The 16182-nt window shown below is 44.0% G+C and overlaps 1 protein-coding gene across 1 annotated transcript in view; it reads right to left on the reverse strand.

The window, feature by feature from the left end:
* Positions 1-1222: 1222 nt before the first annotated feature.
* T265_09078 (hypothetical protein) overlaps positions 1223-16182 on the reverse strand; it is a gene marked incomplete at both ends in the record, with an annotated part of 24001 nt that continues 9041 nt past the window's right edge. Inside the window, 11 exons of the mRNA XM_009175057.1 lie at positions 1223-1389; positions 3009-3240; positions 3396-3674; positions 4163-4279; positions 4406-4554; positions 5571-5684; positions 9213-9293; positions 9400-9504; positions 11406-11510; positions 12473-12618; positions 15466-15581. Of these exons, the coding sequence (XP_009173321.1) occupies positions 1324-1389; positions 3009-3240; positions 3396-3674; positions 4163-4279; positions 4406-4554; positions 5571-5684; positions 9213-9293; positions 9400-9504; positions 11406-11510; positions 12473-12618; positions 15466-15581 (1510 nt within the window). The remainder of the gene's footprint in view (positions 1390-3008; positions 3241-3395; positions 3675-4162; positions 4280-4405; positions 4555-5570; positions 5685-9212; positions 9294-9399; positions 9505-11405; positions 11511-12472; positions 12619-15465; positions 15582-16182) is intronic.

Genomic DNA, 16182 nt, shown 5'->3' on the forward strand with positions numbered 1-16182 from the left:
AACACCTTGAGCTTAAGCTATCCTCCAAACACGGTGAAATGAACGGCGACCGCCAACCGAGGTTTTTCAGATGATGAAAGTTCTAGGACAAATACCGGTTACCCTCAGTCAAACGGGTTAGGAGTGTTATCAATTTGCCCCATCTCTGATTTTGGTTCCACTCACCCGCTACTGGTCATTTCGAAACCCTTTCTGGTGGTTTTTCTAGTTAATTACTCCAAAATTAGCTTGCCATCTACAAGCAGTAACCCACGAACTGTGTATTCGTTCCAGCTGTCGGAAACTGGTCCCTTTACTATTACCGTAACATTACTTAGATGCACAAATGCAATCCGTCCACCCATGAAATACGAAATTCACTCAAAAGATGGAAAACGTCTTTGGTTTACAACAAACACCCTGGAGCGAATGGCCGATGTACCAGCAATCGGGGAAGTTACTTTGTTCTTTTTTTTGGGGGGACTCGTCCCTATGTATAAATTGCATTATCCAACTAGGCCACTTGGAAGTTACACTCGTTCTGACGTTGAGGTACTCTATGGTCCTTATTCAAGTTTGCCTAGGCGACACAAAGTCCAGTAGTTTGTGACACCATAGATCGTATAGGCTGGTGACTGACACACAGAATCACTATCTTGCACTAGTCCATACTAGTCAAAGATATATAACAGTACTGGACAGCCTCGCCAATCATTCCAGCAGAAGTATGGTATTCCGTCGCACACTCACAAAAGCTGTTTAAAATTAGTTGGTAGAACAGAATCTTCACTACCTGAGGGTACAGAACATACGTCACAAGTCAACCCTTTAGGAATAAACGTTGTGGTCACTCTCGATATTTCTTCTGCGAAGGTACACAGGGGCATGATCATTTCTTCGAAAAGTTGTTCGGATTTGATGGGAACAAACAGTCGTTTGCGGTGAAAACTGAATAACAGATTCTGAGATGACGGGTTTTGGGTAGTTAGCGGATGATTCGACCGTCATTCTGGTATTATTCGCGAAAATAGGCGGAGCGAATTCCGAGATTTCAATTGTTTAACGGCTGAGGAGGCATCATAACTCACATACTCAAATGTCAAGATAGGACACACTCTGATTTAAGGGGTCTTACTCCAGAATGGACCACCTGTGCCAACAATACTCTCAATTTTATATTGTCAATTCAATGTCTGATGGGAAAGCACTTCCCCAAACATCAAAATCAAAACACAAGATCAATCAAGCAACGACGTTCATTTAAAAAAACACCAAGGACTCGAAACCAGAAAGCGATCAAATGATGCAAGAAGAACGTTTTTTTTATCCAAGAGAGCATTTTAACTAATCACACCAAGTGAGATCAAGTGCTACTTGGAGAAATGCATATATGTCGGCAATCTCTTCAATCTGAAACGAAAAAACGGGATCGCGTTTTAGGACACATAAGTGGTATGAGAATGTATAGGTTCACTTCGGGATAAGTCATGTCATGCTACTAGGTATTGCGAATAACGAGTGGTCGGAGGTTTTGAGGATACTATTAGGTTATTCCGAAAGCAGTCTCACTCATTTAGCCGGCCGACCGGAAACTTACAACGTCCTGCAGATTGGTTACACCCGTGTCGACTGGTTATAAAACGCCTTTAGACGCAGGGTCTAGTTAAGTGGAAAGCAACGAATAGTCACGACTGCATGAGAAGTAAGCCGATCGGGTTAATGCGACGTTAGGTGTAAGATGAAGAGGATGTCTATGGACCCACTCAAAATACGACCCGAATTCAGGTCGCGATGTGCCAAAGTTTCATCCGCTCCATCGACTACAGACAAAGAAGATTCGCCACGTAAAAGACAGGGATGTGGCAACAAACGGTGAGAAGGGATTACAAAAATTTAAGGTCGGTTTCATGGTAGACACAAGGTCATTGTCAATTCTTTTTGCGCGTCGAACGCCGGCCGTCTAATGTTGGTCAGTATGGCTCAACTAAACTCCAGTCGAACTGCACAAGGCCGAGGATAGGTGGCACAGATGACCCGTGCCAATCGGATCGAGTAATGCCTATCCCAATCCCACACCATGAAGTGTGAGATAAATGCCAAACTTAACAAATTTATCCGCATCCAAACATGTGGAGGATGTGGAGCACAACGTTCTCTGATTTTGATAACCGACACCCGTCATTTGCCAGAATGAAATCCAATGTCCACCATCTGTTTACCGATCAGATGACTCGTATGCAGCGGTTAAACAAAACACCCAGACCCACCCCCAAACCGAAGTAGTAGCCGTTCGTCAGAAAAATGCAATACATCAGACGAGTAGACAATCTTATCAGTGTCGGCCACGTGGCACGTAGCATTAAAAACGGAGGTGCTGATTTTTTTACATGGGGCTTAGCTACAATGAGTTAAAAGTTGTCCCGTGCCGAAAAGATCGATGTGGTAAGCAATATCTGAAATTTGCTGTTCGCCTAATCCCATTCGGAAACCATGAAATTGTTCGGACTGCTGGCCAGATAAAGCACATAAGAGGCGTAAAACCACAGCCAAATCGCGAAAGCGTGGCAATGCACGCAGAACGGTATTGTGCAGTAGCTTTGGTAATTCAAATACAACACGGCCAGTTGGTGATGTGTTCAGGGATTACAGACACCAACCAACAGCGTACTCAGCTGAACTCAAAAGTTGATTGCACACCGATAGGTACTGGTCAAACCAGTTTTCTCTGTTATTTGTGAATCCGATTACTTTGCTCCACAGTGATAGAAAGGTCAAATTATTGGAAAACCCTGTTCAGCTGTAGCACCCTTCAGGTGCCCAACTGCCATGCCACCGGAAGGAAAGATACTGCCAAGTCGCCCTATCCTAAACAGGGGGAGTCGAAAGACAGAGGTCGGGTTCGGACCACGGATCTTCCGGTTAGTAAATTCGCGCTCTAACCACTAAGCCATCTCGCCTCCCCCCCTATAATCAACCCAAATATGGAAGACAACATTCAACGGATCCGATCACAGGATGAGTTGACTAACCATTTTCGACGTTGGTTTCCCAGCTCCGTGACCAGCCTTTGTATCGATTCGGGCTAGAATGGGCTTGGTTTGGTTTGAACCATTGTGACAAAATGTGGACTGAAGGGTTGAAAGGAGTTTGAAAGCATGTAGAGGGACAACACGATCATCGTGGTCAGCTGTTAAAATCAGGATCGCAGGGTATTGCACATTGGGATCGTCGGGAACTTTGACATTATGAAGGGGTGAATACCTAGAAGGGAATAAAGAGGAAAAAACATGAAACGCTAACTCGCAAGATTTGGTGTTGCATGAAGCAATAAGGCAATTGCTGCTGCCACGAGCCGGGTAGAAAAACTACAGCACAGTCATCGAAGCAGTATTCAAGACAAACTAAATGAGAATTACCGTAGTAGTACATTAAAGTCCTCCTCTTTTTCTGGATCTCCATAATCACTGACCCAAGCATGACCGATGGTGAACTTGTGGAACCGTAGCAAATCACAAACCGGCACATGGGACACAGCCGCAGCAAACAAATCTGGACGCTGGTTTGCACAAGCACAGACGAGTAGTCCTCCATTGCTTCCACCGGAAATGTACAACCTCGAGGATAAGTTAAAGAACAGTGGCAGAGTAGGAGAACATGAGCTTTGCGGAATGGGATAACAGCTAACAGAGTAGGGACTGTAATAGGATATTCCAAACGAAATAATAATGGATAGGCAACATGGGATTCGCTAGCAATTTTGCGACCTACACTGCAGTCCACATACATTTGGCAGATAAAAAGCAAGGACTATTCTAAAATACAAGAATAAGGTGAAACAGCCACCGACTACCTCGAACTGCCATCTCGTAATGCTACCGAACAGGCAAGTACAGGTTGATGTATGTTAACCAAACAGCCTGTTTATTCATAATTTCGTGCACTGTATCCCAGAGACTGGTGAGTGTAATGAGCTTCGAAGCGTATTATCTAGAACCCTCAGTAGTGTACGGGTTTCGAATATCTTCATCCACTGGTCCCACCATTTTATGACGTCAGTAATATCCGTGTACGCAAAAATTATTGTTCAAAGGCCATAAGCTGCTCAGTAGAAACTCTTTGAACTGAGTAGTTAATTATCGGGTGCTAATTCCAACAAAAAAAACAAGAATTTCAACCAACTCACTTGTTACGACTAGTGTAGCGTTCAGCAATCAGATACTCAGCGGCTGCTTGAAAATCATCGAAGCAATTTTGCTTATGCTTCCGCCTGCCAGCATCGTGCCAAGGTTTGCCATATTCACTGGATGAAGACGGTGAAGAGTAGAGTAAAGGGAACACCTGAGCAGAATGAAAACCAGTCTGGTCCTAGTACAGTCCGTCCGAGAAGTGCGCTATACTAGTTGTGACAGTGTTTCTTATGACTTACCCGCCACCGCGAATGTTTGCAATGGCCACAATGCCACCAAAATGTAGGAGGAGCATGAGCTGACTGATACTGAATGCCGGAGTGATAGCTATATCAAAACCCCCGTAACCGTAAAGTTGACACGGGCGCGATCCGTCCAAAACCAAGTCCTAAGTGAAGATAGAGGAGAAATGTTTGGAAGCAATTCGAAAATGGGGAGACGCGATAAACACCAGGCGTAACAGAACTTTCTCATACATTGGGACATATTCACATAGCGGGAATGAGACATAAAGCCGTAGTTTTTTAACCGATGTAGAATGTCAGCAACATTGGACTGCAACTGTCGAATGAAGAGTGCTTGGATGCAACCATACCAAGGAATTCTTTCCGAAACTGCTCACTTCATGCAAGGAAGAGAGGAACATTCCACAAAACGGAAATAATCATAAGTAGGGTCGGTTACCTATAAACCGCATACGATCCAACATGTTCTTGTCCGAAAAGGGTAGTTTAGTTAGATAAACCTGTAATGACCCCCCCCCCCCAAAAAAAAATCACTGTAGGATAAAAGTGTTTATTGGGAAGCATATTGGGCTGTAGATGGGGAACGCTTGTTGTAATCTTCCTAAAAGGTAAGCCTATTTCGGAGGGGTCTGTCTTAGAGGATTACTGTGGCTTGCAATTACCTTTGAACCATTAGGGAAATGTTTCTCACTGCGAGGACAGAATCGAGGACATAAGAAATTTGCTTTCCAACCACCAGAAGATTTGCACAGATTTCAACAAGCCACAACACCAGGAAAACACGCGATCAGTACGCAACCAAGGCTAATAAGCCACGCAAGGCCGCTGCCATTCTCCTTCAATTTGGACAAAACACCCATCATCCTTTTCATCTGGGGATGAATTAATGAATTTTCAATGCACGGTCACCTGATATCTCTTTTTCATCATATCTCACAATTGTCAATCTCCTGTGGAGGACAACGAGTTCCGTCAGCAAAAAATTGAATTGTGAAATTTGTTCAGCTTACACAAAATACTGAATTTTTAAGTCGAACAGATTTGGGCGGCTTTTCTATATTCGAGGCGTTTATTAGATTAAATTCCATTATGCAGAGAGAAAACTGTGTTTCAAGAGGGAGGTACGTTACGTACTTTCGTAACAGGTTGATGGACTTACGTTTGGATGAACGATAAACATCGGGATTCGAGTTTTATCCTTGCTTTCGTAGAACACTTGTTTGGCCGTGAAAGCAGACAAGTCGACAGAACTCAGGCGGGACTCGCGAAAGATCTGTTCACCGAGAGGGGAATGCGAAAGTGAGCAAGACCAAAACTTATACCTGAAAAGGAGTGACTATGTGAGCACAGTAAGAATCACTATAAGTCCAACGTCACTGCTATGACACAACCCATTTCTGAAGCTGTATATTTCTCTACTGTTCAAGAGATAATGTGCGAAAAACCCTCGTTCAACTTAGAACATTCAGAGTCGTAACGCGTTGTCCAAGGCGGTTGTTCACTGAATTTGTCATCAATGGCGCCAAACGCCAGCCCAAACTAAAAAAAAGTAGCGCATTTCAGGGTGTGATACCTTCCACAATTTGTCACTAAAAGATAGTGTTTTGTATACTCTTCATTAAATACCGTCGAAGTTTCCACCTCAAGTTCAACTATACACTCAAGATACTACTATTCAGTCAAAGGTACTAGAAGCAGTCAGATATGTCTTGTGACTGTGTCTCACCTGTTTTCGAAAGGTTTCGTGTCTGTATCTGCATGCTTAAAAATCTAACAACCACCTATTCGGAAGAGAAGTAATGATCTCGTGGAGTGGGCGATGCGGTAATCATGGCGCTGCCACCTTGAGATACCCCTTTCCCTGGTCTAGTTCCGCAGAATGGGAAGAAGTAATCGTTAACCATGCATGAGCAGGAATCGACAGCGACTTTTTCGCCCGAACTAACCACGTGACGTTTATCTATCAGAGAAATATAATGCCAGACCATAGACAGTTCTCCCGTATGAGTTCAGCTACCCTTTATTATCTTGTTTTTGCACACCACGTCAATGAAAAATTAAGTCATTTAACGGTCTGGATTGGACTTCTACCATTCATGATTCGGTGAAGTGTCATCCCGTTCTGACCTGGTCCTTTACTTTCTAGTTGGACCCTTTTCAAGTTCGAGGGTATCGAAAACGGGAGATCTAGCATTTTATGAAGACGTCTGAACCTCACTCGAAGTGAAGTTTTCTCTTATTAGAAAACTTTGGTCTGTAGCGCCTCAACTGTTTCCTACCTCAAGGAGGTCAAACTCGCAACGATCTCAGAATTTAACATGATCAGAAAAACTTTGTTTTCTACACGCTGTCCTTCAAGGTGGATAAGCGTACTCAAACTCCTCGGTCGTCTGAGCACACCAGTCCCAATTAAATGATACCTTGATGCAGCCTTTGTTTTGAATCATTCGCCATACTAGGCAATGACTAACAACTGTTCCATCGTAACTTGCTAACAGGCAGAACCTTGAAATTTTCGGCGAAAGATAAACAGTTGCATGGAGAAGTCATCAGTGCAATCAGACTCGCGTCGCCTACCGAGTTTGTGGTGACATCCGGCTTTCTCGGTACTCCTGGAAATAGCTCACTAAAATTTTCAAAGCTAATTTCGTTACATTTCTCATTAAATGCCTGTGACTATCCATCATGGGGAAGATTTACACACCATTGTTAAATCAATTCAAATGAACTATTGTGTCTCTCATGTCGCGAACATCAGTTAGGGCTTTGGAGGAGCACCAGTTGATTCTGTGTAGAGTTCACCCCCAGTGACGGTTATCGAAAAATGAAGTGGCTCTAACAGTGTGTCTCTCTCAGCTTGCAACATGACTTTGCATGTGTTCTGTGCATATGGAAACGAAAAGTGAACTTAAATTAGGTGTCATAAGTGCTAAGGCGTTGAATGTTCTCGGTCGCAAAGGAGCGAGAGTAACCAGAAAAGAACCGGTGATCAGAAAAGCGTTTCGCAGAATATACGAAGCCTGATTTAGGGTGGTATAACTGGAACGGAATAAGCAGGTGAATTACATGCAACTCAGACACAATAGCCCACTCAACTGCTCAACATATGAGAACGGTAAAAAGTGTACAATCGCACTGGCAGTCAGTCGCAGACCTGAAACAAGGCGATGGGTTTACGGCATAACGATTGAAAACATAGACCTAGATAAACTAAATGGATGCCAAATGAGGGACTATGTAAGGTGTAAAGAAAGAATACAAGGAATAAGAATCTCTTAACAGACGACAGCAAACGCGTTCATAGCTTGTTGACTTCAGCGAGCAACATGTCTGTAAATGCACACGCCATCCGAAGATCTTTAATCAAACAGATAGGTCGAGTGTGAGGTCAGATTCCAGTTGGTGTTGAGGTCTCAAAATCTTCGTCTATATTACTCTTGTCTATCTCATGAAGGGTGTTGTTTTTCGCCCCACCGTCGTCTAACAAAGTAAGGAGTAAGTTTTCCCAAACAATTTGGAGCAAGAAAGGATGGTAATAAAAGCTAAGTATTGGCCGAAACTTGGCGTTCAACCCAGAGCGAATTTCCAGACGACGAGTAGTGAGCGTAGTCCCCCTGAAAGCTTACTGAAGGTAGCGTCTAATTATCGATGAGGCGCAGCCATTCTCAGATTACTGACGGGCCAAGAGAAAACCCACGTTCGTGAAATTGCGCATCGGCAAATCTGTCGCACATAATGTGAGCAGTATGCCTCGTATGCAAATTTCCCGACGACGATTCGACTATCATTCATCTGGGAACCTCACGGATTACAGCCCCAATTCATGTTTGGGTATATCGGCAACTCGATACAATCACGGAGAATGGAAATTTGCAGAAATGACGACCACAGGTGTCCTAGTGTTGGAAAATGCAGAAATCTTTTAGGTGTGTCAACCAGTCCCGTTGTAACAAAATCTACCACTTTGTCGTCATACCCCTTAGTGTTAACCACTGTGACAGCCGGTGCACATGGATCAATGGGACGCTGGTGGCGGTGCTACCAGAGTTGAAGTTTTGGCAAGCAACCGGGTCTTTCAAAATGTGGTATGTAGGCCCAATGACGAGAGCAGGAAAAGGCAAACGCTATCGCAAAGAGGGTTTACTTGGATGTACAAGGGCTAGAGAAGCGAACTCGAACACATGCCAGACTCAACAGAGGTGGTAAATGAGATCAGCAAGAACTAGTCTAACAGTCCTGCTCGTCAAGCGCTGCCCACTATCTTACAGTCTGTACTTGGCTATACAAAGACTAGAGATGCAACTTCGAACAAAACCGTGTGTCACTACACGGAGCACATACACAAACCCACATGTTACTCCACGATTATGTCCCAGCTATGTGGCTGATGGTAGTTCGTAGGTGGTAGGGATTTAGACCAGTCCTGCACTCCCATCATCCTTCTCCATGAGGAAGATTCGTAAAACTAGTACAAATTAAGAGCACCACATTTTCGGAACACTGCCAGACAATGACTAAATGACCATCCATCTCCCATTCAGTCATGAAAGTACGGCAGGGAAGAATGCGATCGACTGCATGGAAGTAAGTCATAGACCGATCCCAACTGTGCATTGCTAGCACCAACAGAGCTCTAGTTGTAGTTCCCGTGTTAAAGGCAGGGTTGTGGTTCCGGCAGGCTCCGAACAACCGTAATGATGTAAACACAAAGGAACTGAAATAAGAGGTAAAGCCGAAGGTCGAAAGGAGTGCGAGAATGTTACACTTATTTCGAGAGTCCGCAACATAACGGGAGACATACCTTTAGACTGAGAGGCTCCTTCGTTAGGTCACACGAGAATACTTGCCCAGGAGTTAGAAAAGAAGTGAATCGGATGAACGCCTGAAAGAATGGAAAAGCGTAAGCTCGGCTGATGAGTATGCTAAAGCAAGAAGCCCAAGCATAAACGTCACAACGGAATAAATGTGTACTGTAGAAGAAGACGTACGATTGTATCGCGCTTGCGACCAGTAATCCCACAAACGCTACCCAAAGGCAACTCGAGATCTTGTATTTTTTCGCCTGTTTTCAATTGATGCACAGACAAACGGCTCTGAAACGAAGACAGACAGAAGGAAGCGAGTATATACATATAGGCATCAGGTAGGTCGAAACAAGGAAAAACGTAGTTTCAGCTGCTCGGTCGACAAGCGTCAGCTGGAGTGACATACTTGGTGTGGGGACAGAAGGGATTATGGTCTGAATTCGCCCATTACTTTTCCTCTGTATAACCTTAGGCAATCTGAGGTCATCACTAACATTACCATCATCATCATTAGCAACAACACGAGATGAGAACACTGGTGCTTCACTGCCGCACAACCATGTCGATTTATCTGAACAAAGCATTATAATGGAAAGAAGAACGAAATTGGGTAGAAGGGGGGACCTATGGCTAGCCTACCACAAGCGTCCGAGATACCTAAATCTCTGGCAACCAGTCAGACAATTTAAACAGAAACTGACAGCATGATCACCACTGACACCGGTTAGCTGCCATATCGTCCAATGTCTCTAGCCAAGCACAGCACCGGATGGCAGCACAGTAGCTACGTGCTCTTATCACTACAGCTGAACGGTTGAATTTGACATGCCAAGTGGTTTAACTCGTCAACGACGGTACTGTTCTGGCATAGGATCGTAAAACGAATACGAGACAGGGCTCACGTCATGAATAGAGGATACGTTCAAACGCCAACACAATCAACATTCGGTCACAGTAGCTCAACCTCGGATGGACAAACATCGTTAAAAAAATCATTCAGCTGTAGCACCCTTGCGGTGCCTAACTGCCATGACACCCGAAGAAAGCACGAGGGTTGGAATACTGTCAGGTCGCTCAAGCCTAGACAGAGGAAGTCAAGAGGCATAAGTCGGGTTCGAACCACGGACATTCCGGTTAGTAAATTCGCGCTCTAACCACTAATCCATCCTGCCCTCCAACTCCTCCAAGATAAACATCATGACCACTTGAATGTCCATTCCCAATTTCAGAAAAGCAATGGAGCTTACAGAAATGAATTATTTTTCTACCTTTACTGAGCAGGTGTCCACCCAGACTGAAAGCCATTCATTACAATGGGAATTTCAGGGCAGTGGAGCATCGGTGTTGAACACTGATGTCATGCTTTCGATGATGATGATGATTTCAGGGAGGTCGCACGGAACCAATCAAACCAACTGTGAAACAGCTTTACGCAACACCCGAGAAATACCAGACAAACGTGGACAGCGCAAAAATAACAGAGCAGGTTGAAGTTGAACAAAGTAGGTAGGTAAACAGGCATAACATCGCGAAGCGGCATTGGGCTAGACCTTCATTGAGAGTTCGCGTGCATCTGCATATCTTTCCAAAGAACTCAAGAAGTGTACCTTCATGGTCGGAACACAATAGTAGCCTCGACAGTGAAATCTTGAAACGAACCACTTTTTCACTTAACACGACCTTGTTCCACTGAACGTGAAGAGCTAGCCGAAATAAGCGGGTCAGTTGATTTAAGGCCTGTTAGGTGGAGGCATTTCCCATGATCGCGGATAGTAAGTCCTGTCAAACCAACCAAGTGAGCAACAGGTCAACCAACCTGTATGGATGTCATCATCAATAAGAGGCCAGCATCCGCTGGTGCAAGACTGAAACAACGGGATTCGGGCCCCATGACCAGCGCGGACCACTTCATAAGCAACTAATTTCCTCTACTTTTCTCAATTCGTCCCAATAAATGATATTGCGATTATTGTTCAGGTCAAATTATTACATCTTATTCGGTTATGGGTTCTCATACAATGCTCCCAGATGGAAGTGACTTAAGGTCAGTTTGGTGGAAGCTGTTTAAAATGTCACCACACTTGCCGTTCATCAGCTGTCTTAATTCCAACCGAAAGTGCGCATTCCTAACTGAACAGGGTTTCCATGAACGTACAGAATGGGCAGAAATTGGACAACAGGCAGCTTACCTTGACATCCTGCAACCTGCTCACAATAAGTTTGTCCTGATGAACACAGGTTGCACATTCCAATAGAACTGTCTCATTGTGAGCGATGAGGTCTTTCCAGTTGGTCTGAGAAAAGATAGAGAGAAGAGGACAGACGATTTGGCTCCACTTGTTGGAAGCTTATTGGACACTTTCGCATGAAAGAGAATACTCGTTAGTACGTTTCGAAAATTTCGGAGGCTTGTTGGTCAAACATAGCTTTGGACAAATGTCCAGGTAGGATAAATAACAGACGCCGAATAACGAGCGATTTGCATACTGAAAAGAGCTAGATTTTGTAGGATTGTGAGACCCATTGCCGAAACAGCGGTTTTACAGTAAGGCAGTATCCGTCTACTTGTCCACAGCAAACGCAGTAAAAATGGACCCATGAAGCCTAGTTGGACGATAGGGCCGTCCAAAGATGTGCCTCTAGTTGTTTGGTTTATACATCAAATTTAGTCCCTAGATCTTCGAATGGCTGAGAAATGGGCAATATCGTTATCAAATATGGGTTGTTTTGAGGAAACTGACAGAAACTGATTAACTAACATTCAAATGTGACAGTAAGTTATAAGAGAATCAACGATGGCTCCGTAGTTACTAAACAGAGGCCTATAATTCTTGCAAAATACCCTGTTGTGATAGAATACCATTACGCCCTTGAACTAGAACATGTCGCTAATACCAAACACATCTGGTCTCTAGAAGGAACACGCAAAAAACCTGTTTATCCTTGGTTAATAGTTAATTTGAAAGTCATTAAAAAGCATTATTACATCGTCTTCCCCCTCGAGTGTTCCTCCACACTTTATTGTATGATCTATATTTTTCAAGTTTTCACAGAAAATTTGCAGTAAATTAAAATATGTGGTTGCTTACTTATTGACTTGCAAACAGTGAAAATCCGTAACGGTAATAGTAAAAGTGCTAAACCAGAATAGTTCCGGAAACGAGTACCAGAGATGCTCTATTAGGACTAAGTAGTAGGTTAGCTGTAGAGCCCTAATCAAAAGTTACATGTACAATCAAAGAACAAACAGACGTACCTGATCCGGATTGGTTAGGTCAACCGTGATTAATTTGTACATTGGCGCATTCAAGTTGGTTCTCAGAACCAGTAGCGGCCCTTCGTTCGTCACGTATTCGTAGACAGCTTCGAATTCATTAACGATTGGAATGAGGTTCAGTTTGCCTATGTGGGCAACAGGAAAAGAACTGCTTCTAATCACACTGGGGACGAAAAAAGGCCTACAAGGCAAACTGTAGTGGTTTGTACACGAGGACGGGGCTTCCCGAAATACACTCAGTTGCACATTAATTTGGTTATGACGAGAGACGGAACTGAATTCAGATGGATATCTCGTTTAAGGTGGCCTTCCTCAACTGAATTTACTGCACAAGGCCGCCTCATTCTTCAGTTGACACGAAATTCGAGATATCGCAGTATACTTTCCTATTGACAGTACATACAGTTGAAAACCACAAACAACACATTCAGCTGGAGTCAGTCTCCAATCAAAATCAAACCAATGTTCAGGTGAGTGCATTTCGTGAATTGCATGTAATTCGGGTTCGAGTAAAAGATAAGTCGTGGATACTCAGTGGCTGAACTCTCCTAAGGGAGAAACTTGTCATGGGCTGTCGGAGGGGGCGAGATGGCTCACTGGTTACAGCGCGAATTTACTGTCCGTGGTTTGAACCCCTCTGCCTCTCGACTTCCCCTGTCTAGGCTTGGGAAACCTGGCGGTACCCCAGCCCTTGTGCTTACTTTGGGTGGCATGGCAGCTAGACATTGAAAGGGCGTTACAAGTGAACGATTTAAGTGGTAGATTCCGTCGACAACGGTCTGGAACTGGAACCATGAAAAGAGAGTACATTCCAGGTAGCCCACAATGACAAACTTTCTTCGAAAGCGCGTCATCTTCAAAGGTAGAACCGATTAAGGAGAAACCGTGAAAGTAGCAGAATGCGTAGCACATTACTGGATGACAGTACGAATAAGATGAAGCGTCGGTTTTGCAAGCATCCCAGGGTCCAACGGTACCATAATGAGTCGTTCAGCTGTAGCACCCTTTCAGTGCCTAGTTACCATACCAACAGGAGGCATGAGGGCTGGGATACTACCGGGTCACCCAAGTCTAGACAGGAGCAGTCAAGATGCTGAGGATAGGGTTCGAACCACGAACCTTCCGGTCCGTGAGTTGGCGCCTTAACCACTGAGCTATCTCGAGCTCGGTATCATTATCATAGTAATGAAATAAAATACCTTGAATTTCAAAAAAAAGGGGAAAGTGATCCGTGAAATCAGAAACCCATATGTAAACGAGGAAAAGAATAAAAGAAGTCGGACTCGCGAACTTTCGCCTATCGTACGGGTGATCTGCGGGACAAGCTAGGTTGTCCACCTTAGATTCAAGCACTCAGATCCTTATTCGATATTGTACGCCTATACCCAATCGATCAGAAACACCGATGAACTGGTTTTGGCTTCGGTTTCAATCAACCAATCAATCGAAGAGAGCAACATCAGTGTTGACACTGACGCTTCACTGGCGTACTGTTTCACTGGCCTTATTGATTACTACATTCCGTAGCTCAAAGAATTTTTTTTAAATTCTCACTGGTACATCAGATTGCCTTATGATCAAGAATTCAAAACTGGAGGTAGTATCGGCTTCTTCCACTCAACTTTATTTATTCAAAAAATCTTTTACGAGCGAAAGCTGGTTGGAGGACTTCACAACATGCTTAGAAAACAAAACCATGAAAACCTTTCGACGCGTAGTTGCTATGCGACCCGTAGGGTGCATGAGGGATGGCTTCCTGTACCTAAAATTAGGAGTGAATTCGGAATCCGAAACTTTCGAAACAATTTGAAAGTCTCGAAATTGTGAACGCAGAGAGAGTAAAGCTTTCGACTTCGGCCTACCTTACGGTAATAAATCACTTTCAAAATGAATCCAATAAGAACTGCGTCACAAGATTGTATTTGCATTCAGAATTTACCTTTCCCCACCCGATCATAAGGAAACGTTTTGTTTCCAGTCCAAGTAGTACTATACGAATAGGTTTTTCGGAATAGTTGATCTGGTGCTCTCGTTGCGGCAAACTAAGATTTTCTTCGTTAATTTCAGCTTCTACTCATGCCCACAAGCCCAATGACGCATCATTCTGTTCCGTTTCACCAGGATATATTGATGGGGTCACCTCGATTGATGATGAAACACCTGAAACGAAAGTCCCAAGCACAGCAAACAACCATGTCATTGTTAGCTAAGACTGCAATCATACTGTCACTGCCAGAAACTGGCACTAATAATCCGGTAACCATGGCGGAATCAACTACTGGCAAGTATTAGGCAAGGACTGGTGCAAACCACTTTACAAGGTTAGCCCACTGTGACGTCACCACATTCTGAAAACCGGAGCATTTCGCTAAATTTTCTGGTTAAGCAATCCGTACTAACCAGCGTGACATCAATCTGATACTGGACAACCATCATGTGCATGACGTAATTCGTTCGCGGAAAGCCCTCAAGCCAGTAGTGTTAATTGTGTGTGAATTCAGGTTGTTTAGAGATTCGACGTAGTAGCTGATAGAAAACAACCAGACAACTTTAACCCTCAACAGTAAATAAATGAAAAACAATCTTGGGATAAAACCGACGCCCCACAGAACAGCATTTTTCCTCCATATGGAAAACACTCTATACCCTTTGAGAGTAATAAGTCAAAAGAATCACGGTCAAGTCGTTCTTTTCCGTTAGGTTTTCAAATCCGAAGTTGTTATTTGAAGCTCCCAAACAGAACGGCTTTGTTGAATCAGCTAGTGTGAACCTCAAGGGAGAGTTAAAGGACTGACCAACATCACCTTTGGAGAACATTCGAAGCACGCCAAGCGATTTGGATCCTAATAAAAGATCAACTGAACGCACCCACACTGCACAGAAATTCTATGTACATCTCACGGCATTAAACCGAAAGCAATATTAATGACTCCATAATGCAAACAAACAAATAAGTAGAACATGGTACGTACCTGTTATAGAATAGTTTATGGACGCCAGATCACAGTAGTATAGTAAATTGTTCGGTTCACAGCCATCACGATAACTGACCAGTAAATAGCGTCCACAGACCGAAACCTCGGCTCCTCTATACAACAACGGTGTGGAAGAGCAACGGAGTAAATCACAGTTTACACAAGAGATGGAAAATGTAGAATGAGCTACTCAGTGTAAGGCAGGCGGGTTGCAAGCAATAAGTGGACCCAGAAGAGCTGACAGCCTACAAAAACCCTCTGACACTGCGGAACAGCTGTGCAACAAACTTCTTCCGGTAGCACTCAGATTAAAGCTGGCCTGAATGCAAGCGCGGTATTACGAACTTTAGAACTCTTGAGTGCATCAGCATTGTGCTGTCGCGTTCATCCAAGAGCTTGATACTACCCGGCTGTTTTTAGCAAAAGGGCCTAATCCGTGAAGCAGGGGAACAACGTGAGGAGTCACGGACACAAGATGGTCAGTGGATACAGCTGCAGTTCATACATCTTCTTTAGGTTAGACATTCAGGGATCCATATGCTCTTTTATTCTCCGAGGGTGCCGTAAGCAACAGAGTCTGACAACTCTTTTCATGAAAGGGTCGTACGCAGCGTGCACAAGACCTGATCAGCATCAGGTCTTTGGAAGCAATTTGAGAGGAGCATAGACTGGCTGGGAAAGACCGGTATCCATAGCAATTAGTGCCAGCCACAG

Source organism: Opisthorchis viverrini (genome assembly GCF_000715545.1).
Source record: "Opisthorchis viverrini unplaced genomic scaffold opera_v5_252, whole genome shotgun sequence".
Classification (NCBI taxonomy): domain Eukaryota; kingdom Metazoa; phylum Platyhelminthes; class Trematoda; order Opisthorchiida; family Opisthorchiidae; genus Opisthorchis; species Opisthorchis viverrini.